The sequence below is a fragment of the Mirounga angustirostris genome, unplaced genomic scaffold, assembly GCF_029215605.1.
Source record: "Mirounga angustirostris isolate CCGP_5_RB_7025 unplaced genomic scaffold, mMirAng1.0.hap1 SCAF_13, whole genome shotgun sequence".
In the NCBI taxonomy this organism is placed as follows: domain Eukaryota; kingdom Metazoa; phylum Chordata; class Mammalia; order Carnivora; family Phocidae; genus Mirounga; species Mirounga angustirostris.
Window position 1 is genome coordinate 37367226 of NW_026991721.1, and position 27547 is coordinate 37394772.

Sequence of the window (27547 nt, forward strand, 5' to 3'; positions counted from 1 at the left end):
GGATGGGTCCAACTGTCTGGAACACAAGAGGGTGGGAAGGCCTAATCCAGGGGAAGTGTCCCAAACCAGGAGAGTCTCCATGGGGCTCCCCTGGGCCCGCAGCCTCTACCCTGGAACAAAGGCTCTCTGTGGTCCTCCATCGGGCAGGTTGGGGCAGGGCACGATCTGCTGCAATGTCTCAGTGACAGGTGCATACACCCTCCACCCTCCCGGGGTTCCAAACCCTGCTTTAGTCACTGGAAAAGGGCGGAGAAGTACCTATGGGGCTTTCCAACCACTGATGTTTTTCATCAGAGGAGGAGCCTCAGGGCACTCAATCATCTTCAAAAGGAAAACAAAAAGCATTAAAACATTATTTCCTTAAACACAATGATGCTTTTCTAGTAATTATGCAGGTGGTTAGAAGTGTGAGGAGTGGGGAGTGGCAGAAAATACCAGGCCTCTGAAACAGATATGAGCAACTTAGCCATGGCTGACCTTGTGGGCCTCCCTTTTCCCTCGTGGGACTTAATATCTCTGGGCCTTGGTTTCCTCCTCTGTATGATGGGGATAATACGAATACTGATCTCAAAGGGTTGGGGGGATTAAATAAGATACAAAACATGTACAGCACTTAGTTCGTGACTGATACATGGGTTCTCCATAAATGGCTTCTATTTCTACAATTTAACAGTATGTCAAATGAGAGGTTTCTTGTAACCCTGAAATTGAATAAAGTGAATAAAGCCCATTTGAGGATAAAAGTCTCTAAGTATCTTTCCTCTGTAAGCTCAAGGAGTTGACAAAAGTTGGGGCCAGTCACCTTCCCACAAGACTGCACTAGTCCAGAATCCGTCCTCCCACTGAACACCATCATCATCCCCCAACCTCAAAAGTCAAGGTGAGAAGATCTAGAGGACTCTTTCTGCCATCTTTCTGGGCCACTGTAATGGGATTTCCCATGAATTCCACATGAATGTCCTGGAAGATGCTCTCAAGAGCATTAAGAATGTTGAAAAGAGAGGCAAACGCCAGGTTCTTAGTAGACCCTGCTCCAGAGGTGCGCTCTCTCAAAGGTCATGCTTCAAAAAATGATCCTCCATTTTCTGACTGTGATGATGAAGCACGGTTACATTGGCGATTTTGAAATCACCGATGGTCACAGAGCTAGGAAAATTGTTGCGAACCTCAGGTGCAGGTTAAACAAGTGTGGAGTGAAGAGCCCCAGATTTGATGTATAACTTAAAGATTTAGAAAAAATGGCAGAATAATCTGCTCCTGTCCACCAGTCTGGTTTCATTGTATGGACAAACTCAGCTGGCATCATGGACCATGAAGAAGCAAGGTGAAGATACACAGGAGGGAAAATCCTGGGATTTCTTTTCTAGGGATGTAATACACGTGTGCAAATAAAATGCCTCAATGGACAAAAGAGCAAAAAAACAACAGAAAATCTAGATGAGAAACTGTCACAGAGTGGGGGAGGGTGGTAATGTCTGATGATCACTGAGACTGGATATTTCCTCCCCTCATCAAGGAAAAGAAGGTGAGGTCCTTGCGCTCCTTGAAGACAAAGGAGTAGAGGCGCCAAGAGAATCACTCCAAGTCGGGTGCTGGCATTCCAGTCCCTGGTTGGACATCCACGCAGCATGGACTTGGCAGATCTGCCTCTTGGCCACCTAAGTCTGAGAGGAAAGAGCTAGAGAGAAACTGTATGGTGGGGGCTTCCAGGTGACAGAAGGACTGTTCTACCTACTCCAAGTGGAAGATGGAGCCCACACATTCCTGCCAGTGTATAATGCAGGGATGAGGAGACTGAGGTCTACGGTCTCACTAGGACCACCTTATGTGGGGACTACGAGGGGCCTGAATTGGGGGACTGGATATAAATGCTACCCACTGAGGGCGAGCCAGAATTGCTGGACAATCTCACGAAAGACTACTAACATCCTGGGAGCAGCATGGGAGCAAGTCCGTGATCCAGAGGGCATGCAGAGATTGTCGCTTGGGGACAGCAATAATTATGGGTCCCTAAGAAGAGGGCAGCAACTTCACCAGCAGCAGAATTTGCCTGCTCTATCAGCCCCAGTCCTAGAGGCTCAGGCAAAGGAAGGAGGGGAGGAGAAGAAGTCATTAGGCCCCCATCTCTCTTCAATCTTCTTCGTTTTTTGGGGGTTTTTTTTTTGAAAGAGAGAGCGAGTGTGTAGGTGGGATGGGGGTGGTGGTGGAGGGTGGAAGGGATGGGCAGAGAAATGCGGGGCTCAATCTCACAACTTTGTGATCATGACCTTGAGCCGAAATAAGAGTCGGATGTTTAACCGACTGAGCCACCCAGCCGCCCCCTTCCTTCAATCTTCTAAAGCCACTTGCTCTGGGGCATGTGGGTAAAAAAGAGCTTTGAGCAGAATCTGAAAGTGAAGTTTAAAAAGAAACAAGACCAAAACTAAAAGACTAAAAGATCTTTGCAAATGTCTTATCAGATAAAGGATTGGTATCCAAAATCTATAAAGAACTGATCAAACTCAACACCCAAAACCCACAAAATCCAGTCAAGAAATGGACAGAAGACATGAACAGACATTTCTCCAAAGAAGACATCCAAATGGCCAACAGACTCTTGAAAAAAATCCCTAACATCACTTGGCCTCAGGGAAATACAAACCAAAACCACAATGAGATACCACCTCACAACAGTCAGAATGGCAAAATTTAACCACTCAGGAAACGGCAGATGTTGGTGAGGATGCGGAGAAAGGGGAACCCTCTTACATTGTTGGTGAGAATGCAAACTGGTACAGCCACTCCGGAAAACAGTATGGAGATTCCTCAAAGAGTTAAAATAGAAAGACCCTATGACCCAGCAATTGCACTACTAGATATTTATTCAAAGGATACAAACATAGTGATTCAAAGGGGCACCTGCACCCCAATATTTAGGGCAGCAATGTCCACAGTAGCCAAACTATGGAAAGAGCCCAGATGTCTGTCAATAGATGAATGGATAAAGAAGATGTGGTATGTATATATGATATATATATATATATATACACCATATATATATAATGGAATATTACTCAGCCACCAACATAATGAAATCTTGCCATTTTAGTGATGTAGATGGAACTAGAGGGTATTATGCTAGGTGAAAAATCAGTCAGAGAAAGACAAATACCATATGATTTCACTCATGTGGAATTTAAGAAACAAAACAAATGAACATAGGGGAAGGGAAGGAAAGATAAAATAAGATAAAAACAGAGAGAGAGGCAAACCATAAGAGACTCTTAACTCTAGGAAACAAACAGGGTTGCTGGAGGGGAGGTCGGTGGGGAGGATGGGGTAATTGGGTGATGGGTATTAAGGAGGGCACGTGATGGAATGAGCACTGGGTGTTACATGCAAGTGATGAATCAGTAAATTCTACCCCGAAATTAATAATACACTATATGTTAATTGAATTTAAATAAAAAAAAAAAACCCAACACAAGACCATCATAAGCATTAACATAAAACTGTTCTAAGAACGAACCATGACTGACGAGTTATGTATTCTGGCCAAGATATCAGGAAGTGGGTCTCAACTCAGCAGGAAAAATGGGGATGGGGGGTTGGAGGCAGTTACTGAAACCACCATGAAGCCACTTCACAGGTATGCCCCAATGACAGACACCTCAACACACTGGTTCAGCAGGCTCTTCAATGCTCAGAGACCCCCAAGGGCCACATCCTAACACAGACACGGCTGGAGCTGAGTGTCTGCATGATTGATAGGCCTCTGGGCTGCACGACATCTTCTGAGACGGTGTTCTGGCCAATGAAGTTCTAAATCCTTCCTGGTTTCTTTCACCTGTAGGTGACATGCCTTGATTTTATCCATCTGCTGTCCCAAAAGACACCACGAACACGTGCTCTGAAATCACACAGACCTGGGTTCAGCTCTGGTTCTGCCACTCACTAGCTACAGGCTTTGAGGATGTCACTTGTAACCTCTTTAAGCCAAGCTTTTGTCATCTGTAAATTCAGGCAATTATAAATTCCCACTTCAGCTGTGGATGCTGGAGCTGCTTCACATAAAAGCCCTTTTACTTATTTATTCAACAAGTAGTTACTGAATAATCTATGCCTTAAGGTATAAAGAGGATGGGGTAGGTGCTGGGGGACAAACGAGGCAGAAGGCAGGATAATGTGTAGACGGCAGAGTGGCCAGGTGTCACCTCCAGGCCATGTGGGATGAAGCTGAGCTACATAGAGTCCACATCCCCTAGAGCCCTTTCTGCTGAGCACGACTCTGTGCAAGTCCCTGCTGATGCTCTGCTGGTGGGCACAGGCCTGGCACCCAACTACTTCCAGAAACCAGGAGGAGCCTGTGCCTGCCACCCACCAGCCAGCACAACGACGCTCTACCAGAAGGAAATGATGTTCCTTGGAATGGGAATTTGCATCTCCCCACCCATCCTTGGAAGCCCCACACCAACCCCCACCATGCCCCAGCAAGGTGCGTTCCGTAGGTCATTCAGCCCAGATCTCATCCCCATGGCGGAGGGCCCATCCCTCAGGGCAAAGAGATCCTCCAAGGACCCCCCTCTCAGAGCAGGGGTTAGGGCTGACCAGCCGACAGCAGCCATGGAGACCTCCCGAAGCACTGTGTCCACCCCTGGGACAGGCCCAGCATCTGAGAGGTCGCGTTCAGACACGACATGACACGAGACACCCACGAGGCATCAACAGTAGCCACCCGCCCCTAATACTGTTCACACAGCCAGGAAAACCAAGCTTTCACCGCGTAGCAGGACAAAGGCAAGGAACAGGCCCCCAGCAGACCACATGTGCAAACTTACCTGTTCCACTGGGCTGTTACCTTCCTCACTGTCCCCCCTCCTCTCCACCCTGACCACCGGAGTCGATGCTAATAGGCATCTTTTCAACAAGCAACCTTGCTCGGGAAAGGTGGTGTCGTCTGAGGCCCAAACCGCTTTACCTGTTCTGGGAAAACTGGAGGCAGGTGCAGCCTAATGAGTCTGGGAGGCTGCCGGGGTCTGTGGCAGCTTCTGAGCTGGTATTTACAAACAGGAGAGAGCGCAAAAGATTCCAGGGTGAGACGTTGCCTGAGGCGGCTGAGAATTCGGACCAGCCGTCTCCAGACCAAGACTTAATTGAATAGCAAACCACCAGCACATGCTAATGTGCTAATTAGCCACCCAATTGGAGTTAATTAAAAACTAATCAGGATGTCAAAATGTAGCCTCTCATTAATAGATCACGTGTTTTCTTGTTTCTTTTTTTGAGCTAGGAAAAGTGCTGCTTCTTTTAAGAAAAGTAAGAAATAAGGATTCGGCATTTTTCCCTGGGAACGGTGCAGTTTAAATATGTGCTGTGGCTAAGTGTTCTCTCTCCCACAGATAAGGCCCGGCTTGATGATTAACTGAATTGCTAGCCGGGTGAATCAAATCAGCATTGTTTGATTAAGCCCTCCTCCAGAGAAGCAGCCCCAACTCCAGTACTCCCTCCTCGGCGGTGTCTAGCAGACATTGGCCGGCATGGTTGAATCTACATTCCTGGAGTGACTTTTTAGGTGTCAAAAAGTTGGCATCCTCAAGTCTACACAGGCCTTGAGCTGCCTCAAAACCAGGAGGAAAACAAAGCCAGAAGCACGCACCCAGCACCCTGGGCTTAACTGTATTAAAGTCAACAGTAGGTAACAGGTGGGCATTTCTAACCATGAAAAGGCAGCTTCATGACAAGGGCTCTGACTCACCTTCTGCAGACAGTCCCTGGATGTTTATTCCCTTCGCTGCCAGGAAATTCAAGCAGGCATCTATGTTTTCAATCTAGGGAAAAAAAACAACAACAACGACATACACTCAGTTTTCAGCCTTCTCCAGAGCCATCTTTTATCAGGAACAAAGGGTGATGTCAGAGAGAGGGTTCACTGTGCATTTGCTAAGGTTCGCAACGAGGAGAACGACGTGCAAGCAGCAGATGGATGGGTGGATGGGTGCAGGTCAGGACTCTTTGTCTGTACTTGCATAAGCACAAGTTACCTAATATCCCAACCACACAATTCCAGAAGTCGAGGCCCTGGCTTGCTCATGGCTGCCAAAAATAACCAGAGTGGAATGAGAGCGCCTATGTGCAGCACTGTCCCTAGAGCTACCCTGAAAATTTGAGCAGCTGGGGACGAAGGGACAGTAGACCCACCCGTCCGCCAGCAGCTGGGAGAGAGTTCCAGCACCAGGGAGGCATGCCGGCCAATGTGTAAACAGTGAATGGAGTTTCAGCAGGGCTCTGGGCCACGCTTACTCACGAGAGTCTCAGGACGGCAGGCATTGCCGATGATGAGGGAGGGCTGCGACCGCAGTGAGCCCCTCTGTCCTTTGTGTTCTCTGTGATAAGAAGGAACCCACCTGCCAGAGTCTGGGAGGCCTCCCAGGCTTGCCAGGGCTGATGCCACGGCCAAGGGCAAGCAAACGTCCAGCCCTCGGGAAAGAACAATTAGGTCATTCCCAAAGGTCTGATTTGACTTCACTTGTCAGGGCTAATGATTTTTTGGTCTACAGGAAAGTGTTCAGGCTCAATTAATGTCAATGGTGACCATAAATAAAAGAAACTGCTTTTGACTTGGCACAAGGATCTTTGAATTTCACACAGTTTGCATTTCACAGTGGAAGACGCCCCCTACCCCCCACCCGACTTCCTACGCTCCTACGCTCCGTCAGCATTCTTATACATTCAAACGGGTGTTTAACCCATAGGGTTTATCTTGAATAAATGACTGTTTTTCACAGTGTCCATGTGACTGTTCTCCTTCCCTCCTCCCCAAGTGATCTTTCTGAAGGCGACTTCATAGCCACGGAGTGATACATCTACAGTGTAAGAGCTCTAATTTGAGTAGAGTCTGGCTCCAAGGCAGTCTTCCTGAAATGCATGTCCTTCTTGCCCCATGTCTGGCATTTTCCTTCTCTGTTCCCAGTCTTCAGACCTTCCAAACACGAAATTAAGCTACGGGGGCAGCTGAATAAAACTGCACTCTTCTCAGACTCCACTCCACCCTGAGCCCGAGGCTGTTCCTTCCTTGCACTTTTTAGCACGGTTTCCCATCTCTCTCCCAGCCTCCAGTTCACCCTCAAAGATCCTCGTCTGGGAGACTTTTTTTTTTTTCATCTCTAGGAAAAGGGGCAAAATGCAATTTCCTGCAAACTAAGTAAATGCTGATGTTATGGGTTATGCCTGCCACCATTGCAGAAAATCGTTTCTTATAAAGGGGGAGGGAAAGCGAGATTGCTTTTAACCCTTCCTTCCAAGCCAGGACTGACGATGACAAGCAGGTGCCACCATCATGGAGGGTGGGGGCGGGGGCGGTGAGATAGAAGGAAGAGAATGGCGGGGAGGGGCCCTGTGGAAGGTGTTTTGAAGCAATCTGCTTACATTTTATGTAATCAAAATTAGATCTCTAAATGCTATTTCCCCGTTACAAAATCCCGCTTTTGAGAAAAGTATCAGTCCTCATTTCCGCAACTGTAAACAATGGTAATGTACCAAAAGCACACAAAAGGATCTGCTGCCCCCACCGAGAGGCACTAATATTTTAATCATGACAAAATTACAAAATCCTGCGACCCCTTTTTCCTTTGAAAAATCCTATCCTGCTTTTCCAGTGTATCTTGCACATGGCTGATAAGTGAAGTTTTGGCAATTATGTCCCCGTGAGAATTGAGATAAAGAAAAAGCCCTTTGGGGCCAGGAATCTGTTAATGTAAAATCAGAAATAGTACACTTGGTATCTACCCTGGCAAGCGTCATGGAGGTGTGCTGACGTGGGTAGGTTAAGTTTTTTCAACAACAGAGCAGTAGCGTAGCATTGATTTAAAAAAAAAAAAAAAAAAGACACCCACCAAGGTAATCAAGAAAAGCACTGCTCACTCTACTACAACATTGTAACTCTATAGATATTTCCTTCCAAGGAACATAAAACACATTTACTTGGCACATTCATGGAGCATTCAATGCATAAAGTATCATTTAAAGTACATGGTAATTTCTTCCCGCAAGGCTAGCCCTTGGTCCATTTCAATTCGGCCATCTACTGGGCTTTCTTTTAATGTTAAATTCTATTACAGGAATGAATAATTATAAATAGGTTACCTGGATGACTTCTTCCTCCTGTTGCTTTTTTATTTTTTTTTTATCTTTTTTTTTTTTTTGACAGAGAGCGAGACAGCGAGAGAGGGAACACAAGCAGCGGGAGTGGGAGAGGGAGAAGCAGGCTTCCTGCCGAGCAGGGAGCCCGATGCTGGGCTCGATCCCAGGGTCCTGAGATCACAATCTCCCGAGCCACCCAGGTGCCCCTCCTGTGTCTTTTTAAAATCCCTATCATTCTTTCAAAGAATTTCAAGATCAATTCTCCACAGGGCAGGGACAGTGCAGGAGAAGGGGTAATAATGTTGCCACACCCAAGGGACATCTGGCAACACTCTGTGTTCTCACAATGTGGGGAATGCCACTAACATCTAGTGGGTAGAGGCCAAGGATGTTGCTGAACATCCTACAGTGCATATAACGATGAAAAATCCCACCCAAAGGGTCAGTAGTACCAAGCCTGAGAAACCTGTGATTCTTTTTATCAATCAATATAATTGGGTAGATGTCTGCTGTGTTGCAGACGCTGTGCTGGATTCTTCTGACCATGTGGGAGCAGAGTCCTCCTCCCTGTGCAGGAGCCCACACTTCCATAACCTTTCTCTCTTGGGTCCACACACCCCAACTCCCAGCCATGTCAGGGAAAATCAGAGCATGTAGGACAAAGGAAGCATCGGGATCTTCCTTCCTTAGGTGGAGAGAGAAGGCCTAGGGGCACCAAGAATGCTTTCTCCTAAAGAGGAGATAAAGCAGGGAGCAGTATCTGGATGGTTGGGGTGCACTCCTGGAGTATGTTAAAACTAAAAATAAGAACTTGGGTCATCATTTAAAAGACAATTCATAAGCCCATCAAGCGCCTTGAATTTTTTTTCCCTCTACTATGATTTCTCTGCTTAAAGGAGTTCAAAAAACTTTCCTCAAGCCTCAAATCCACTCTTTAATGATGTTCCGTTAAGGTTAAAAATCACTCCTGACAAGGCTGCTGAGACCCACGCTCTTTTCATCTGCACCCCGGGAAGAGAGCAGGGCTGGGAAGCAGAATAGGGTCAGATGTGGATTCCAACCTCCTGGCTTCACTTGGAATGAGATCAGAAGGGGAGAATGTTTCTTTGATCCAGCCTCTCTTGTGACTGAAATTCACCTTAATGTTTTCTTCCAAGTACCATACAGGTAAACAACCAGTCCCTCCCCCTGCACCGCTGAAACTGCAAACTGCCACCACACTGGGTGAGGGGACTGGCCCGGGCACTCATTACAGCACAAGGATGTCCTCGTGCCCATTGTTAATGAGCCCTGTGGCTCATGTGCTCTCCAGACACACAGTGTGAGAGGCGGATCTGATTAAAGCTGGGAATGCAGAGTGATGGGAAAGGCAAAGTATGTAAATACGACCAAAGTCGTTCATTAACACATAGCAGCCAATATAAACTACTTTCCAAAATTAGCTGGCAAAAATCTGTGCAAAGCCTGACATTCCAATGTTGCCGAGGGGGGCGGGAGCCGCACTTTGAGCCGGGGGAGAAGGCTGTTGGAGTTGTTGCTGCCATAGAAATGGGTCCGAGAGCTCTGGGAAGGAGTTCCTGGAGTTTTAGCTGGGCTGGAGGTAGAAAGCCCAGAAGTGGGACCAGAACGTGGCTTGCAGACCCTGGGAGCAGGACGGGGCTGGCTGCAGGCGTGCATGGAGGCAGGGGACAAACCAAGACCAAGACGCACTTGCGCAGCCTTCCCTTTGGGGCCACACATGGCCTCCGCCATGTGCCATCCGTGACGATCCAGGAGAGAAAGGCTACAGTGGAGGCTCCCTCCCAGTCTCAGCTGGGATCTCCATCACAAAGTTGGATAGTTGCCTCAGCAATCTCTGAACTTGGGACTTGCAGGGCAACTTCCGCGGACTGTGTGTGTTGTAGTCTTTGCTTCCCGAGTCCAAGAGCACATCTCCACTCAGGATAACCAGGGAGCAAGGAAAATCAAAACAAATGCCAAACAACTGGAAAGAGAAGGGGGAGGGATGGGAGGCAAATGGAAAACTTCACATTTCAACCATGATTAAGGCTGGACTGGGTCTCATGATAAAGTAAAATATGCAAACCTCGGAAGAACACTGTATATCTCCTCTGTAGCTTAGAGACTGATCAAATACCATCTGTTGTGGCAGTTGTCATGGCAGCATTTTTCTCTGAATACCAGGGTAGCTGAGTGCAAAGCGCATGAAAATGATTAATGCAAACGAAGACCATCTCTCTGGGCACTACCTGGCCCAAGGCGAAGATGGGGCTCCGGGCGTGCAGGTAAACGGGGCACTAGTTTTCATGAGTTAAGGGTTTCTCACTGGGCCCCTTGGAGATCTCCATCCTGGGAGGAGAGGCAAACAGCTGTTGCATTAAAGTCAGGCATGTTTACAGCCATTTTTTAAAAGTCATGAAATACCCAGAGCCTAGGGAATAGTAGACCGGGACCCCAGACAAGGCTGAGTAAGAACTTGGAAGTTCTGGGCACTTTAAAAGCACAGTGCAGCTTCTCCAGGAGCTCATACATCAGCTCAAACAACTTCCTTCCAGGAGTGTGAACCTCACACCTGATGCTGCTACTTGTCAACAAAAATAATCATTCATCCATTCATTATCCATTCCTTGACGCCTACCTACTGAACACCTAATTGGGTATACAGTGGTGAGTAATCCCTGACCTCACAGCAGGGGACAGTTTAGCATAGAGAACTGGGCATTAAGTCAATAATGCACAAGGAAGTACAGACAACATCTGTCATGCACTAGAAGACCTCATCTAGCCAGAGGATTGGGGAGGGGGGGTTGGGTTAAAAAAAAAAATTTAAGAAAAGGTTTTTTTTAAAGATTTTATTTATTTATTTGCCAGAGAGCAAGAGAGAGAGAGAGAGAGAAAGACAGCAAGCACAAGCAGGGGGAGTGGCAGGCAGAGGGAGAAGCAGGCTCCCCCCTGAGCAAGGAGCTCGATGCGGGACTCGATCCCAGGACCCTGAGATCATGACCTGAGCCGAAGGCAGATGCTTACCCGACTGAGCCACCCAGGTGCCCCTGAATAAAAATTTCCTAAGGAAGAGATAGCATGTAGGTTCAAAGAGACAGGGCTTTTTGTCCATCTGCTCACTGATGCAGCCCCAGGCACCTAGAACAGTGAGCAGCACATCAGAGATACTCAAGATTTGCTGACTGAAGGGGAATTTGAGCTGAGACCTAAGAGTTAGCTGGACACTGAGAGTGGGGAGACAAACTATACCAAACCTAGTAAACCTAAGGCTTAAGAGATTCCATGCAGGATGCTGCATACCACGTTCTGGTAACCAAAAGAGAATCAGAATGGCTGGAGGCCAGCAGGCAGGGGAGAAGAGCTAGGAGACAGGACACTGAGCAAGAGTAGAGGGCTGGCCGCACAGGGCCACATTCAAGAGCTCGCAGGAGAGAGAAGACAGGGGTCTTCCCAAATCTTAGGGAAGCCTTCAACTGTACTATCTCCCCAACCATTACTGGGGCAATAGCAGCCAGGCCAAGCCCTTCCAGTCTGAAAGCTTGAGGATGGGCTATTTTGTGTCTAGGATGGCTCAACCGGTGTCCTTGAAGTGGGAGCTTCAGTGACACCTGGGCTGGGCATGGAGACAGGGAGGGATGGGAAGGGGAGGTCAGCATCTGTGGTCACACGTACTAGGAAGGTCGGCTTCCTAACCAACAGGCCTCCATGCCTTTCGGACACTCCTTTCCTCTGCCCCTTTCCAAAAATAAAAATAGAAAAGAGGAAGAGAAAAAAAAAAAAAAGGAAATCCAATCATGAAACCAAACCAAAAAGCAAAATGAACTTTGGGGAAATGCTTCTCCTAAATGCCTGTCTCCATCTGCGTTGTCTCTTTCCTCTGCATTCCTAGGTCATGACCTGATGCAGGATTTGTCCAGCTGAATTTTATTTGGACACCTCTATCAGTGCTGGAGCCCAGCATCATCCATGATCACATGGCTCAGGGGCCACAGTGTGGTCCTGGAGACACAGTCCCATGGGACTGAGCTGGTGGGGTTTGGCCATTATGATTTTCATTTTCGGAGACCCCAGAAATGAGGGAACTATATGGTGGCACTTCTAATTCTCTTAGGTGGGGAGATATTCAAGAGCATCTCCCCCTGTGAACCCTGAAGTTGCCGCTTGTTTGGCTGATGCATGTAGCCATCCTAGCCCAAAAGCAGAAGGGGCTCCACCCCTTATGTCCCATCTTTGGCCATTCAGCACATCAGCTCTAGCTTTTTTGGCAGCTTTGAAATAGAAAGTTGAAGAATGTAGGACTCGGGCTAGATGGGGTTTCAGTCTGTTTCTCTTGCTGCTTTAATGCCTTGCCCAGATCCTTCCTTTAATTTGGCAATGTTATCCATCTTATTGTATATAACATAACTTCAGCTTTCCAAGATGTTGTCAAGAGTTCCTTAAAAAAAAAAAAGAAAGGCTTTACAGGAGTCTCTCTGCTGTTACAGCAAATGGGTAAGTCCATATGGATAAAAAAAATTCTCTCTAGAGAAGAAAAAAAAAATTGAAAACAAGAATCTTAAATTCCTCCAGTGACTATCTTTCTCCACTTTGCTTCCAAATGCTTAGAATTCTTCATTTTCCTATTATATTCTGACTTCTCAATTTTTCCCTCGAGACAAAGAGAAATCTGGAAAGGGAGGTGTAGCTAAAGTTCTAGAAATCAGTCCTGACTCTGGCAGCTCCCATAATGAACCCTTAGAGTTGAGCTCTGCGAGTGTCCCCAGGTAGAGAGGAGGGGGACAGTTCCACGGGGGATCAGCACGGTCGGAAAGGCCCAGCGGCTGCCCCCGTGCACGTTCGTCCAGTGTACCATAGCTAACATCATCTCCCCACTCCAGTTTCACAGTCATGCTGCCTCGCTTCGTAGTCCTCCCCACAGAGGGACTGTTCCAAGGTGAGGCCTCCAAGTTAGGAGCTGGACACAAATGCTAGAGGGGAGTGACTGGAGCTAAGGAGTGGTATTTAGGGACATAACACAGGCTTTGGAGTCAGACAAATCTGGGTTCCAATCCTGATTCTGCCATTGGCGAAATGAGGAGGAAACTAAGTTTCCTCAGTGGCCTGACCTGTCGAATGGGCACACTGCAACACCTGTGTCACAGGGTGGGGCTGTGTGGTCATTCTGAGAGAGGAGGTACGTGTGGTGCTCAGTAAGTGCCTCGTAACTGGCAGTGTCTGTCACTATGTTGTAATTTTTGACATGACGTCTCTGGGCTATACTTCTAAAGCCACGATATACCCCAAGCTGTGTCTGGAGTTGGCCCCTGGCAAAGCAGAGTTTGACAAGCTTACCTGGGCCGCCTTCCATCTGCCCCTGGCTCTCCCCTCAAGCCCGGCTATCCGGGACTCTGGGTCCTCTCCATCACCTAACGTTCGGCCTCTGTCTGAGCAAGCCCACTCTCGAAAAGACGGCGGTAAACTAATTCACACCAGGGCAGAAGGACTGCTGCTGGCTTCCCCTGCGTTACCTCTCCCACTGGTACCTGTATTCCGTCACAATTATTAGATGACAGTTATCTGTCAGAAGAACCCGGGCTCTGGACTCCTCTGCACTGGATTCTGGTTCCCTCACAGACTATCCACGAGACCCTAGCCAAATGAGTTACCTGCTTCAAGTCTCAACTTCTTCATCTAGAACGCAGGAATGTATAGAACTATCTCAACAGAGGTACTGAGGCAGAGATGGGTTAACCTGGGTCAAGGGTCTGGAACCTTACCTACCAGAGCTTTAAAAGACTCTTCATGCAATTCTATAGTGGCAGAATATTAGAGATCACCGGCCTCTCCAGAAAGTGAAGGATCATTTTGGAGTTTGCGAGACACTCAGAGGCTCACTACATTGCATGACACTCGTATGGTCTCTCTATGAATGGGTTCCTTGTTGCTAGAATTCATTTCGACGCTGTTAGGATCAGCACTTTCTGTCCCAAAAGATTTCTGGTCAAAGTCTCCTTTACTAAGTTACATTAAAAAAACCCTAAGACTGCAGACAAATAGTTTTGTTAAGAGGGAGCAATGATCTTTTGCGGAAAACCCTGGCTTTTCCTACAGAGAAGGGTACAAACTCAGACGCCAACTTCAACAACGAAGTCCTGCCTTCTGGACCTCAAACATGTGGCTGCCTCTTGAGCCAACAGAGAAGTGCAGTACCGTGGACACGTGCTAGGGAATTTCACTCAGGAACTAAAACTTGGTAGCCTCATTCGTTCTTTGATGAATAATGACTATTTACTCTCTTGCAGCTTCTGCTCCAGGGGAAGGGGAAACAGAGGTGACAAGACAGCGTGGTCCTTCCTCACGTGGCAGACAGCCTTCTACACAAAAGCAGACTTGAAGCAAATATCTCCCCACTAAACATAGATCCCAAACGTGGGAAAGGTTGACTTACACCTATCAACTCACCAACTCAAAAGCCTGACATGGACTCACTATGCTCTTTTCAGTCTGGTTCTTTTTGTATCTTGGCCATATCTACATCCTTAAGCCACAAAGTCTTCAAGAGGCAGAAGAGAAACATAATATAAAACAAAACAGCAGATCCTTGATACACTCCATGAGTATAGCAAATCCTCCGTTTTGGAAGTACCACTAGGATAGGTCATTTTACCCACAGAGCAAATACATATACAGGAACAGTGTAACGGGACCCTTTGCAGATGAAGGCCAAGAGCCAGACGTGCCCCCCAGTTTGGTGGCCAGTTCCCTCATAACAGCCTGTGAGTACAGTTTTGTGATTCAGTCAATTCACCATTATCTGTAGCTATGGTTCTTCTGGGCTGCTCTTGAGCGGTCAGCCCATGGATTTTAACCCTGCAATTCCAAGGAAGAACACTGCAAGAAACACCCTGGCAGCATCAGTAAGCAGGAAAGCAAAGCCATGCAGAGGACCTTAATGCACAGTTCAGAATCCTGCAAGGCTTTGCCCTCCCACTGGTGAAGGCTGGGATGAAGGCATCTGCTCTATCATCCTGTGCCTGCAAACATCACCCTGTCGTGTTCTTTTCTGTGGGAGATGGAATTCAAAACTTGCCCTTCCCTTTCCACTCCAATTCCAGATGTTGCTAGCAATTAGTGCATCATTATTATATGCCAGGCACACTCCTAGCACCTTTCATATACATTATCTCAATCTATTGTTTTTTTAATCTCGAAAAGCTGTTAGTAGATATGGCAACAGAGCACAGCTGGATTCTAGATTGCTGGCAATGATTCATATATAAATGGGGAGATTTTGCAAGTAGTACACAAAATATACCAAGACACTAGATTTGACTAATGGTTTCAAATTCTAAAATTTGTGATCTAAGCAAAAAGCTACATGCCAACCAATCAGAAGTCATATGGTATCAAAAATTAAGAATACTATGAATAATTAAAATAATTCTCCACTCTCCTTACTGCCATAGGCAGAATGTCAGAGGCACCAAGTCCGCTGGAAGAAGAGAACAGACTAGACAAGGAAGGTTTCTATTACAGGATATCCTTGAGCTTTCCAAGGCTACAAGATATCTAATGCATCTGGGAAGAAGTAGTGACAATTTTTAACTTGTCATATAATGCTAATCTCTGTTACTATTTCTGTCCTTGTCAAGTATTCAGTTGAACCAGATAAGACTGCAATTTTTTGGAGGTAAAAAACGGTTAAATATTGGCCATTTCATATGATTTTACCTATATTATTAGGAAGATATGCCCCCCCTAAAGGCTAAAATTAAACTGTTGGGTGACTATAAAAATAGAGCGCTTTAGAGTTATTCATAAATAAAGCATCAGTACATCTGAAACTCAGAATAAAATTTCTGCAAGTCTCTCTGAAGGGAGTCACAAGACAGAGGGAAAACATCAAGTCAAAGGAAACACCCCATCTGCAGGCTAACCCCTTAAAAGACCCTCTGCTTTAGTTAGAGCTTCCACTGCAGGATCTCCTTAGAGAAGCAGGATGGGGCCCGGAAAAGGCTCTAATTCCCAGTTGATTTCTCTCAAAATCTCCCAGGAAAAGGAACTAGGCATCCTTCACAACAGTGAAGAGAATCCAGGCTGCCTGGATTTCCTCCTCTCGTCTTCCTGCTCCTTCAGAGGAAAGTGTGAGAAAGAAGAGATTTTGCCACCCACTCCCAACAGCTGCATCGTGACTGGAGCCATTACTGAGAGGAAATTTTACCCTCCCAAAGAGAGACGGGATCAGAGTGGATGTCTGTGGATTTCTGAGCTCCTTGGCTATCTTTGGGTAAGGTCCTTGATTTCCCTGAGCCTCAGTTTGCCTTTCAGAAAAATGGGCATAATTATCCCTTTCTCGAAAGCCTTACAGAGACCTTCCAAGAAACTAATTTTTTTTATTTACATGCTTAGAAAACACGAAGCACTGGGATAACTTCTTTTGCATACATTATTATTTCAGTTTATTTTCACCAGTAGATGAGGTAGACCTATCACCATTTTCCAGATGGGGAAAGGGAGGCTCTAAAGTTATTCAATACATGGTAGAGTTGAAATCAGAACACTTAATGGAAAGAGGTTTAAAGCTGTGAAGCCCTCTACAAACATGGACTGTTAACAACCAAATGGCAAGAGCTTCACTACCGTTCCTGACCACACTGTTTGGTCACCTCCCCTACCCTGGGACTTCGGCTGTGTGACCAGGCCAGTCATCAGTCCCTCCAAACCAAATCTCATCTTCATATCAAAAGGACGAAGGACACTTCACAGAGGAGGGAGGTGACTTTCCACACATTCTTTTGTACATGTTTTGTGGGAGATATTTATGTTTCTTTTCTAGTGTTTGAAAGCTTCAGGAGCAGAAATTATTAATAAAAACACTTATAGGCAGTGTTTCGAAGTCAAAATGCTCCCCAAACAAGGATCTTTCAAACGCCCATATACCAGGGCTTAGGATCCCTGAGGAAGTTCATGACACTCCTAAGAATACAATAGTTTGGGGATCATAAACCTCAAATGTGTGTAAGGGGCAGGCAGGTAACAAATGAATAACAAAATCTGCACATAAGACAATAGGGAATGGTGGGGAATAGGACAAACGCAGCCCACATCCATCTCTCAGGGGCAGTTGCTACCTGGGTTTAGCCAATTTTGGCCTGAGGAGTGCCAACCCAGCACTGGCAGATCAAGGAAAGGGAAAGAGAAAAGGAAAGGAAAAGGGAAAGGAAAGGAAAGGAAAAAGAAAAGGAAAAAGGAAAGGAAAAAGGAAAGGGGAAAGGAGAGGAAAAAGGAAAGGAAAGGAAAAAGGAAAGGAAAGGAAAAAGAGAGAGAGAGAAATAAAGAAAGAGAAAGAAAGAAAGAAAGAAAGAAAGAAGAAAAAGCTGGAAGATCAATTTTTATTAAGTACACTGATTTTCATCTAACTATCAGCATCAATTCAGTTTCTTTTTTGTTTTAAAAGGTCTTCTGGGACCTGACCTCAGCTTGTTGGCAACCGTCCTCCTCCCTTCGCTGAGATTGAGCACATAGGCGTTCACCTCCTGACCAGTCCCCAACACACAGATGCCACAGGCCAACCATGCTTTAACCAAGTGCAAATAGGAAGTCCTTGCTCAGTTTTGCTTCATGGAAAAAAACAACAACCAAAAAAACCCAGAAAACAAACACACATACAAAAACACCCCTTTGAAGCTAGGCTGAAACATAAGAACTGCATGAAGACATACGCAAGGAGGTGGGTCCAAGCATGAGGCCCAGATGGCTGTTCTATAAACCACAATCTACATGGTTATAAATCACCAGTTGATCTCTCTTTTAGCTCAAGAAAATGTGTAGCTATTCTCCCTCCACATATCCTCACATTCGCTAAGTTCTTTAACCTTACTGAGCACCACGTTGCCACTCACAGTGCCTCAGTCCCCAGGCAGGTGTGCTGAGCATTTCTTTAGTAAATATTCACCGAGCATCTACCAGGTGCCAGGCCATATGGACAGATGCAACAGCGTCCTCAAAGACGTTATCGTCTACTGGGATACAGGCAGTAAAGCACAAGGTGCTAAAGGATTATCGCTTCCATTTTTCAATAGAGGAAACCAAGGGTCACTCAGGTTAAGTGAGCTAGAAGGGACAGAGAACGTGTGTGCAGACTCCAAGACCATGGCCATGCGCACGATTCAGATCTGATCCATTCAGAGCTTACTACCATTTTCAGACAAAGCATCTTAGCCTTTCCAAGAAAGCATAATGACTGGCTCATTCAAAATCCTTAAATTTAAATAAACCCTTTAGAGATACCATTAATTTTTAAAATTTTAAACAACTTTGCAAGCTAATTTACGTTTACATGTATGATTGCACAGGCAGAGCCCTAAAGAGGTTTTTTGTACTTGGCTTAAAGACAACTGTTGGCCAAGTGTGGTCACCAGACCAGCAGCATCAGCATGGCACCCAAGATTTGCTCGTTTAAAAATGCAAATACTCCAGCTCCACCCCAGGCCTCCTGAATCAGCGGCTCTGGGGATGGGGCCCAGCACTGTTGGGACAAGCCCTCCAGGTGACTCTCCTGCGAGCTCAGGCTGGGGCGGCTCTGCCCTGGGAGGCTTTGCCAAACCAAACGCTACTTCCCTCATCAATGAAAATAATCTGCTTGGGGCGGCGGGTGGGGGTGGGGGGGTCTTTTCCGCATGCCTTCATAACTAAGTTAAAATATAAAATTGTGAGAGAGAAGATTGGAGAGAATTTCTTGGCTTAGAACAACTCAAGTTTCTTTACACCATTTAAAAATACAAAATACATATTACATATCTGACATAATGAGATTTGACTTGCAACATTCACCCCCACTCTCTGGGCAGTTCCTGGACAGTTAGGCCATTAATTGTTTAAGCTCATTCATCTAAAAAACATGAGCACTTCCAATGTACTTAGCCCCATGCCAGGTGCTGGGAATATGGAGATTTTTATTGAACCAAAAGACGAAAAACACGCTATACATACTACAAAGCTTGGATGTTATTAAACAAAATATGATAAACATCTCAAAATGTGTTTAAACGTCATATTAGTTACAAAACAAACCCGCATTAGTTGGGGAACATAGTACCTACTCCTAAGTGTAGGTCCGAAAAGAGGTCAGGAGTCCCTGGAGCCCAACTTGTAATGGGCACCTGTGACTCCCGTGTCAGCTGAGTGTCTGAAGCCATCACGATGTGGCCGTGCCGTGCCAGCAACTAAATGTGGGGCTCCGTTCTCCCCCTGCTTCCCTACAGTGACTTGCTTTGAATTTAGCACAAAGGTGGCAAACTCCGTTCTGAAGTCTTCTGACAATGGAAACAGACTTCCAGCCAACTCGGAAACCTGAGGGGCTTGTAGTAGCCAAATGAGCCTCTGCTAGAAACTCAGACAGCAAACTGTCTAATACAGCAAGAATTATTTTGGTTGAATCCCAGAGAGTATTAGTTTCCCGCTTCTGCTGTAACAAGGGACTAAAATTTAGTGGCCTAAAGCAACCTAAAATTCTCTTAAGAGTTCCAGAGGAAAATCAGTCTCGGAGAACTACAATAAATGAGTAGGTCAGCTGTATCTGTTCTGGAGGCTCTAGGGGAGAATCGGTTTCCTTCTCTTCTCTAGCTTCTAGAGGCCACCTGCGTGCCTTGGTTCATGGCCCCTTCTAACCTCTTCAGAGCCAGAGAACAGCATCTTCCAGTCTCTTGCCTCCCACTCCCACCCTGCTCCCGTAGTCACATGTCCTCACTCACCTTCTTGCCGCCCTGAGAAGGATTCTGGTGATCATACCGGGCCTGCCCAGATAATCCAGGATAATCTTCCTGTCTCAAAACCCTTCACTTAATCACGCCTGCACAGTCCCTTTTATTAGGTAAGACAACATACTCACACAAGTTCCTAAGATTAGTAGTATGTGGACACCTTTGGGGGTCCGCTGTTCAGCCTACCACACTGGGTGCCTACTTTGAGTACGATAAAGCCGTTCAATGCACAATAGTTAGGATATACAGGACTCGTAAGCAGAGATAGGAACAAACATCTAATGTGCTCTCTCCATGAACCAGGACAATACCAGGTGCTTATTATGCCATCGCTCATTCATCCCTGGCAGCAACCCTAGGAGGCAGCTTCTATTACAATCCCCCTTTCACAGAGGAGGGCAGGCTCAGATTTAGGAAACTGCCCAGCACACATGGTCCGGGATGGGAGACCCAGGGCTGCCTGATTCCAATCCTCTTCTTCAAACCAAATCTTCTCATGAAGGAAGGCCTCTCCCCCAGGCTCCGCCCACACCTACAGGAGGGCCAGGATTACAAATGTAATTTTTGTACCTCCATGTCCCAGTCCATCTTTTCTCTTCTTTAGTCAGTTTCCTTAGATGTAGAATAGCCTAACAGTTAAGGGAACAGACTTTAGAGCCAGGTTTCCAGGGTTCAAGTCCCAGCTTGTCCCTTCTTTGCTGTGTGACCTCATGCTTGTTACTAACCCTCTCTGTTTCCTCATCTGTGAAATGGGAATAAAGGTCACTGCTCTCATAGGGTTTTACAAAGATAAAATCCATCAATGCAGATGTCTAAAACATTGCCCGGTTAGAAGTATATATGATACATGTTTGCTACTCTTACGTAAGAACACAGACAGAATCTGGGACAAAGGCAATAACCCAGGCTCTACAGCAGGAGGCTTAAGAGAAGGAGAGATTCTCTAACATGACTCACATTTAGCCCCTGGCAGAGCACAGCAAATGGCAGCAGGGTCTAAGTTCTCCACACCATTCAGTGGAATGAACAAGATCTATTTCTCATTCTACAAAAATAAAAGGAGCTAAAACATGTAAAGCACTTACCACTTATTTTTTTAGATTTTGATTGATTGATTGATTTAGAGAGAGAGAGCCTGAGCATGGGGGAAGGACAGAGGGAGGGAAGCAGACTCCCCGCTGAGCAGGGACCCTGGGATCATGACCTCCACCCAAGGCAGACGCCTAACCAAACTGAGCCACGCAGGCACCCCAAGCACTTACCATTTTTATTATCAATCCTAATAATCTCTGGTGGTTGTAAGGATGCCTAAAAATGCTTACCTCAAGTGACATAAAAGAATTCAATAAACCAAAAGTTAACTGCACGGTCCTGCAGTCTTCTAGATAAACCAAGAAAAAAAGGAATTAAAAGAAGGAAAGATACTTCTAGGATAATGCTAAAGAGCTTCCAGTAGCCATAAATAAGGATCTGACAAGGTATGTTACAATCCTTTAGTCACATGGATAAGTCGAGGCCAGCTCCTTTCTTGGTCTTTCCATCCATCCATCCACCCATCCACCCAACATTTGTTAAATACCTACTAGATGCCAATCATCTAAGTGTATCCTAAGTTAGGATACTCAGGTGAAAGACATGGCATCTCCTTCAAGAAGACAATTCAACAACAACCACAGGGAGTGCTAGGAGAAATGCAGGCATGGAATACCAGGAGACACAAAAGACAACAGGCACCTAATTATCTCAATTACTTGAGATAACAATTGACCTGAAGATTAAAGGTCCCATTATCCAGGTGGGACAATCATCAGTTTTTCCAGGCAGTCTGGACAGCACGTAGCTGAGTACAAAGACAGGAGTATACAGCCTCTTTGGGGGCACCCAAGTTCCAGTATGCCTGGGGTATGGAGTGTGAGTGGCCGAGTGGCAAGAAATGACGGTAACTGGACTGTGAAGGAACTTCTATTGCGTGCTCAAGAGTATGGAAAGGAAAAGGGGTAGCCCACGATGGTTTAAATAGATGTGACCGAAGAGACAGAGAGCTAGACGTGGATGTTGCCTCCACGTTGAAAGAGATCACTGGCCAGAACATAAGCAGTGGCAATGGATGTGCCATTGAGTGGTAAGTGGTGGATGCTGCATGCTGATCTTGGCCCTGGACTCTTCCTACTTTGCTTTAAATTCTAAGTGGCCTGTGGACTTTTCCTCATTCCTTCTTGGTTCTGTAACATGTGTGTGCCCTTAGGGTGGTGTAAAAATAGGCCCAGGGGCCCAGGGAAGAGGCAACTCAGCTGCCCAAGGATCTCAGACACTCCCTAGGCATGTGGCCTGCTTTCTCTCAGCTGTTGGGAGGGCTCAAGGTCACTGGGCCTGGAAACCTGATTCTGTTGCAGATGGCCTTCCCTTGGCCCAGGAAGCTCTGTGGAGAACACAGTGGGAGGTACCTGGCACCAGGGCTGTCCAAGGCCATCTCAAGAGGCTGCCTCTCACTAGGGGTCCCTCCTCATTTTCAGCTCCTGAGGTTCCATCAACAGGTCAACTCAGGCCCTTTCCAGAAATAATCTCCTCTCTTCTGCTGATTCTGCTATATCCACAAATGAAAAATTAGAGTAGGGAATGGGGAGGTGGAGACTATTTTTATTATACCCCTTCTCTGTCACAGAGGTGGACACCATAGGCTCTTAAAACTAGATAGACTTGGGTTCGAGTTCTAACTCCACTTCCTAGTTGAGTAATCTGGGACAAAAAAAAGACCTTGTAAAGCCTCAGTCCTCATGTGCAATTTTTTTGGGAGGGGAAAGAAAAGGGATTCTGCTCATGGAATGTAAGTTTGAAAAACACTGCCTGGACCTTGTCTGTGTCTACTTGCAAACTCCTATTGTTTTGGGAACTCAGGAGCTACCATGTCCACGGGGACCTCTGAAAGGACAGGGTGGGGGAGCAGAGCTGTGCCCTAAGCAGCAGGGGCACTGAACTTTGGGTCTGTGGAGCCCTGGGGGACACATGGGCTGGCCTCTGGGATCCACAATCTGCTGAGGTATATGCAAAATTCTGGGGTGTGTGTGGTCTGGGGAGGAGAGGGCCTTAGCTTTCCTCAGATTTCCAGAGGGTTTCATGTCCCCAGCACATGAACTGTGTGCACAAATCATCATTGTCATAGAAACAGCCATGTATCAAGTGCTGTTCCTATGCTAGGAGCATGGGGGTAATGAGCTCACCTACCTGAAAGGGCTGTTGGGAGGATGGAGGGAAAGGATGACTGGGCAGCACTTAGCCTGGCACCTGGCACCAGGCAAACACTTGACAGGCTCTCACTGTATTTTATCATCTTAATCAGTACTACCCATGATTATCCCTTTCGTTGCCTCATTAGTACTATCAAAACTTTATGAGCTATGTGTTATCAACCCCACTTTCCAGAAAAGGAAATAGAGCCTTCAAAAGGTTAAATAATCAGCTCAAGGCCACAGAATAGCAGAGAAGGAACTTGAACTCAGGCTGCAAGATTCTCAAGCCCAGTTGGCCCTCCGTCTAGAAGCTCTACGGGAAGGGGGTGCCTGGGTGGCTCAGTCTGTTAAGCGTCTGACTCTTGGTTTGACTCTTGGTTTCAGCTCAGGTCATGATCTCAGGGTCGTGAGCCTGAGCCCCACATCGGGCTCCTCACTCAGTGCAGAGTCAGCTTGGCATTCTTTCGCCCTTCCTCTCTCCCCTTTTGCTCCTCCCCCTTGCTTGTACACTCTCTCTCTCTCTCTCTAAAAATAAATAAATAAAATCTTTAAAATAAAAAATGGAAGCACCAAGGGAAGAAGGCAGAGCTCTTGGAGTGCTCTGAGGCCCCAGATGACCCCGGGCCTGAGATCAGTGACCAGAGGGATAAACAGGCCTGGGGCTTTCCACTGAAAGAGCCAGCAGGCCTTGCTAACTTTGCACCTCTCCTCATGGACAACAGAAAGCCAAGCCCTATACAATAATAATGATAAAAAAAGAAAACCATCCCCTGCAGCAGCCATTCCTAGGCTCCAAAGTGAGGCAATGTCTTGGAGCCCAGGGGTCTGAGGAGAGGCAGTGCCCTCGGGCCAGGCTCCAGGCAATGTTTCTCCTTCCAAACTAATGCATAACTCTGCTGAATACAGCACTTGAAAGCCAAAAAGATGCCCCTGGGTTGCCATGGCAATGCTAAACAGACAAAACATTTTAACCAGCTCTGACGCACGCAAACAAAATTATTCAAGGGCCAAATGGATGGCCTGGTGGGTGAGAGGGGGAAGGGAGCATTTCTACAGCTCCATCTCCAAGGCCATTGCCCCCAAAAGTGTGGAGGTCAGCCTGAAACTGCCCAAAGGACTCCTTCAACACAAGCTAAGGCCAGCTGGCTAGGGAAAGGCAAGTCCCTGCCATGCCTCTCTGCCTCGTGCCCACAGTCACGGTCCCATACTACAAGGGCCCCCAGAGGGTCACAGTATATGCTGATGGTTCTGGCTCTGCCTCACCCTGGGGACAGCTCTCCACCACGTGGGCCCAAAGCAGCGTCGAGAGGGTGGGATGTGCCCATAAGCATGAATGGGCTCACAGACTTTATGGCACTGTGCAGGTAAAAGTCAGAGCAAATAATAAACCCATGAACTACCATTTCCCACCAGGTAGCATTTTCAGTTCCCAGATCCCACGACTGAACTTCCCTCTCCAGGGCTGGATGACCATGGGTATTTTCCTTTAAAAATACTTCACTCCAGGGCCCAGTGGGGGGTTGCTCCCCAAAATGCAGTGATCTGGGGAGTGATGATGAATGCAGAAGATTTGTCCTAGACCCGAAGACTGCCATGCCTATGGGGTCTGCTGTATTCTGGGCTCTTCATGCCCTACTCCTCACCGCAGGAGAGGAGTCTCACCAGATACAGCTTATGGCACCTCGGGAGGATCATAAGCAAATGCTGCAAAACCTTCCTTTGCAGGGTCCCTGACAAGCTTTACTTCACATTTTCCAGGAATGTGAATCCTCTTCCACCCATCATTCCCCTGTGGTGAACCCTCTCGCCTTCCAGACTCACTCCCTAGAAGTTACTCTTAGACCTCCCTCGTTCTCTGTGGCAATGGGCCCCCACTGTGCCATGTGCACACAGCTGCACGGCTATTCTCTGCTCTCCTGCCCACCCATCACGGAGCTCCTGGAGGGCAGGGACGCCATCTTGTTCACCTGAGCATTCACGTGGCCCATCCAGTGGCCAGCACTGGTCAGCACTCTACGAAGGTTTGCTGATCGATCGGCGGGCTCAAAGGGACAACGCCACACCCATCACGTCTGTGCATCAGTGCCCCTCGGATTTTTCTAGTCCCAATGCCGGAGCTATCTGCTCTCACTTCCCCAGCCTACTGGAAAGGAACATTTGAAGCAGAGCCCAGAGTGCAGGAATTTGAGACCTGAGCTGCTGAGCAACCTGGTGGATTGGGAGAAGTGTGGGGGCTGGGCCTCCTACCCACAAAAATCAAAGCTCTTGGTCCTACTCGCAGATTAGCTGATGGACTGAACTTGCCCCTTGAAAACTGGAACAGCACCCATTCCTCCTGCTCTAAACCAGGATTGCTTTTTTTTTTTTTTTAAGATTTTATTTATTTATTTGACAGAGACAGAGATAGCAAGAGCAGGAACACAAGCAGGGGGAGTGGGAGAGGGAGAAGTAGGCTTCCCGCTGAGCAGGGAGCCCGATGTGGGACTCTATCCCAGGACACTGGGACCATGACCTGAGCCGAAGGCAGACGCTTAATGACTGAGCCACTCAGCTGCCCCCAGGATTGCCTTTCTTTGGTTCCATTCTTCAAGGCTCCTGAAGAGGCTGTGTTTTCTTAGGGAGTGAGCACATTGACTCTGTTGATTATTTTCAAGGGAGGCGCAGTTACCTTCCGAACAGGTGCACTCCCCACGTTCTCACCTCATTGTGGGTCATCTTCCTCTTGCCAACATGGTGTTCCCCACATGTCTTTCTCTCTGTCTCCCCCAAATAGGCAATTTGTAGCAAGCAACAGCAAATCTTTATCATGGGCTGCCCGAAATAAAGCCTAGTTGGGAGCCTAATCTTCTAGGAATCTAGAAATGGTGGCTCACCCACTGTGTCGTATTCCCAAAGTATGCTTCCCATGAGTAGAAATGCATGAGCTCTGTATATGCTCATACAGGTGCGTAAACGCACACACACACACGGGGGTCCTAGTAGACAGAACAACACTTGTGCTTGTCCAAGAAGGACTTCCTGTGTGCTCTTGGTGAGGTTCCGTCTTATGGATTTGTCACAGTTTGTGATATAGGGCTAACGACAATGGCCCTGTTGTCTTTATCATCTTATTTCCTACCGAATGGAATGACTGTGGTGGAGGTTTTCACATTTTCCTGGCCTCACATCCTGTACGCTGAATATTCTCTGCTACGTTTACCACCAGACCGTGTCTGCCTCCCCGCCCCTAAGCTGGAACTAATTATCATAGACAATTATAGGATTTTATATTCCTGTATTCTTAAAAAAAAAACCTCACAGGCCATGAAAAAAAAAAAAGAAAACAATACTTTCACAGCTGAAAGAGTTAGAGAAACCACAAAATTACATTGGTGCCATGGTAGCATTTATAAATAACATTTGGCGTACAGAACTAAATTTGCACCGAAGAATCTGAGGCGGCGTTATTATTTTATAATCTTGAAAAGTGGACTTTCACACCGCCAACAGAAAGCGCAGAAAATACAAAAGTGCCAAAGAGAATAAAAGGTTCATTACCTTCCAATGTCAGGTCTCTGTATGCATTATAATGGGCTGGGACAAATGCATCCGTATCTGTCTCAAAGGGAATGACTGCATCTCTTTCATGTGAAGATATGACTGCCTGTGTAAAATGCTTGCACTAAATTAAGTCTTCTATCTTCCAAATTTTCTCAATTATTAATACTCTAGACAGCTGCCGTCGTAGTGCTAGCAAAAATAGCAGCCAAGCTTTTGAGAAGTCAAAGCAGCCATGGGATTCTGCATGGGGACTTTCCTACGGAAGAGGGGTTGCTCTCCGGATCAAACAAAAAGAAACAAAATCCCCAGTGAAATGACCAAAAAAAAGAGAAACTTGTTTCACAATGTAAACTGAAGAAGGACTCCCCACCACCCATACTCCTCTTCAGAATAAAAAAATGTGTCTTTATGCATGCAAAAGAAAAAGGTTATCTGTCCAACTCACTGGGATAACAAACACTTGGAAAACCTGAAAGGGGGCGCCTGGGTGGCTCAGTTGGTTAAGCGACTGCCTTCGGCTCAGGTCATGATCCTGGAATCCCTGGATCGAGTCCCGCATCGGGCTCCCTGCTCGGCAGGGAGCCTGCTTCTGCCTCTGACCCTCCCCCCTCTCATGTGCTCTCTCTCATTCTCTCTGTCTCAAATAAATAAAATCTTAAAAAAAAAAAAAAAAAAAAAAAACTGAAAGGGAAAACCAAGGAATGCCAATCGCTTTGTTATATTCGGAATGACACTATTAAATGTGTCAACTCAAAGGGAGTATGGGGAGGTCAGAAAAAACAGATTATGCCTTTTTCTTAAGTTTCTGGAAGGAAATTAATGTCCTGCAAAAATAAAAAGTTATCCTGAAGTTGCCACACTTGTATTTTAAATGCATAATAGCATCATCTTAACAGTCTGATATATACATACTTGGTG

General features: G+C 46.6%; 1 protein-coding gene across 8 annotated transcripts in view; it reads right to left on the reverse strand.

Annotated features, from left to right (window-relative positions):
* NAV2 (neuron navigator 2) overlaps positions 1-27547 on the reverse strand; it is a 393377-nt gene that overhangs the window by 231311 nt on the left and 134519 nt on the right. For all 8 annotated transcript variants that reach the window (XR_010406923.1, XM_045894013.3, XM_064576736.1 and 5 more), the window contains exon 4: positions 5735-5807. Coding sequence is in view for 7 of the 8 variants with exons in the window: in XM_045894013.3 (XP_045749969.2) it covers positions 5735-5807 (73 nt within the window). In the remaining variant the exon portion in view is untranslated. The remainder of the gene's footprint in view (positions 1-5734; positions 5808-27547) is intronic.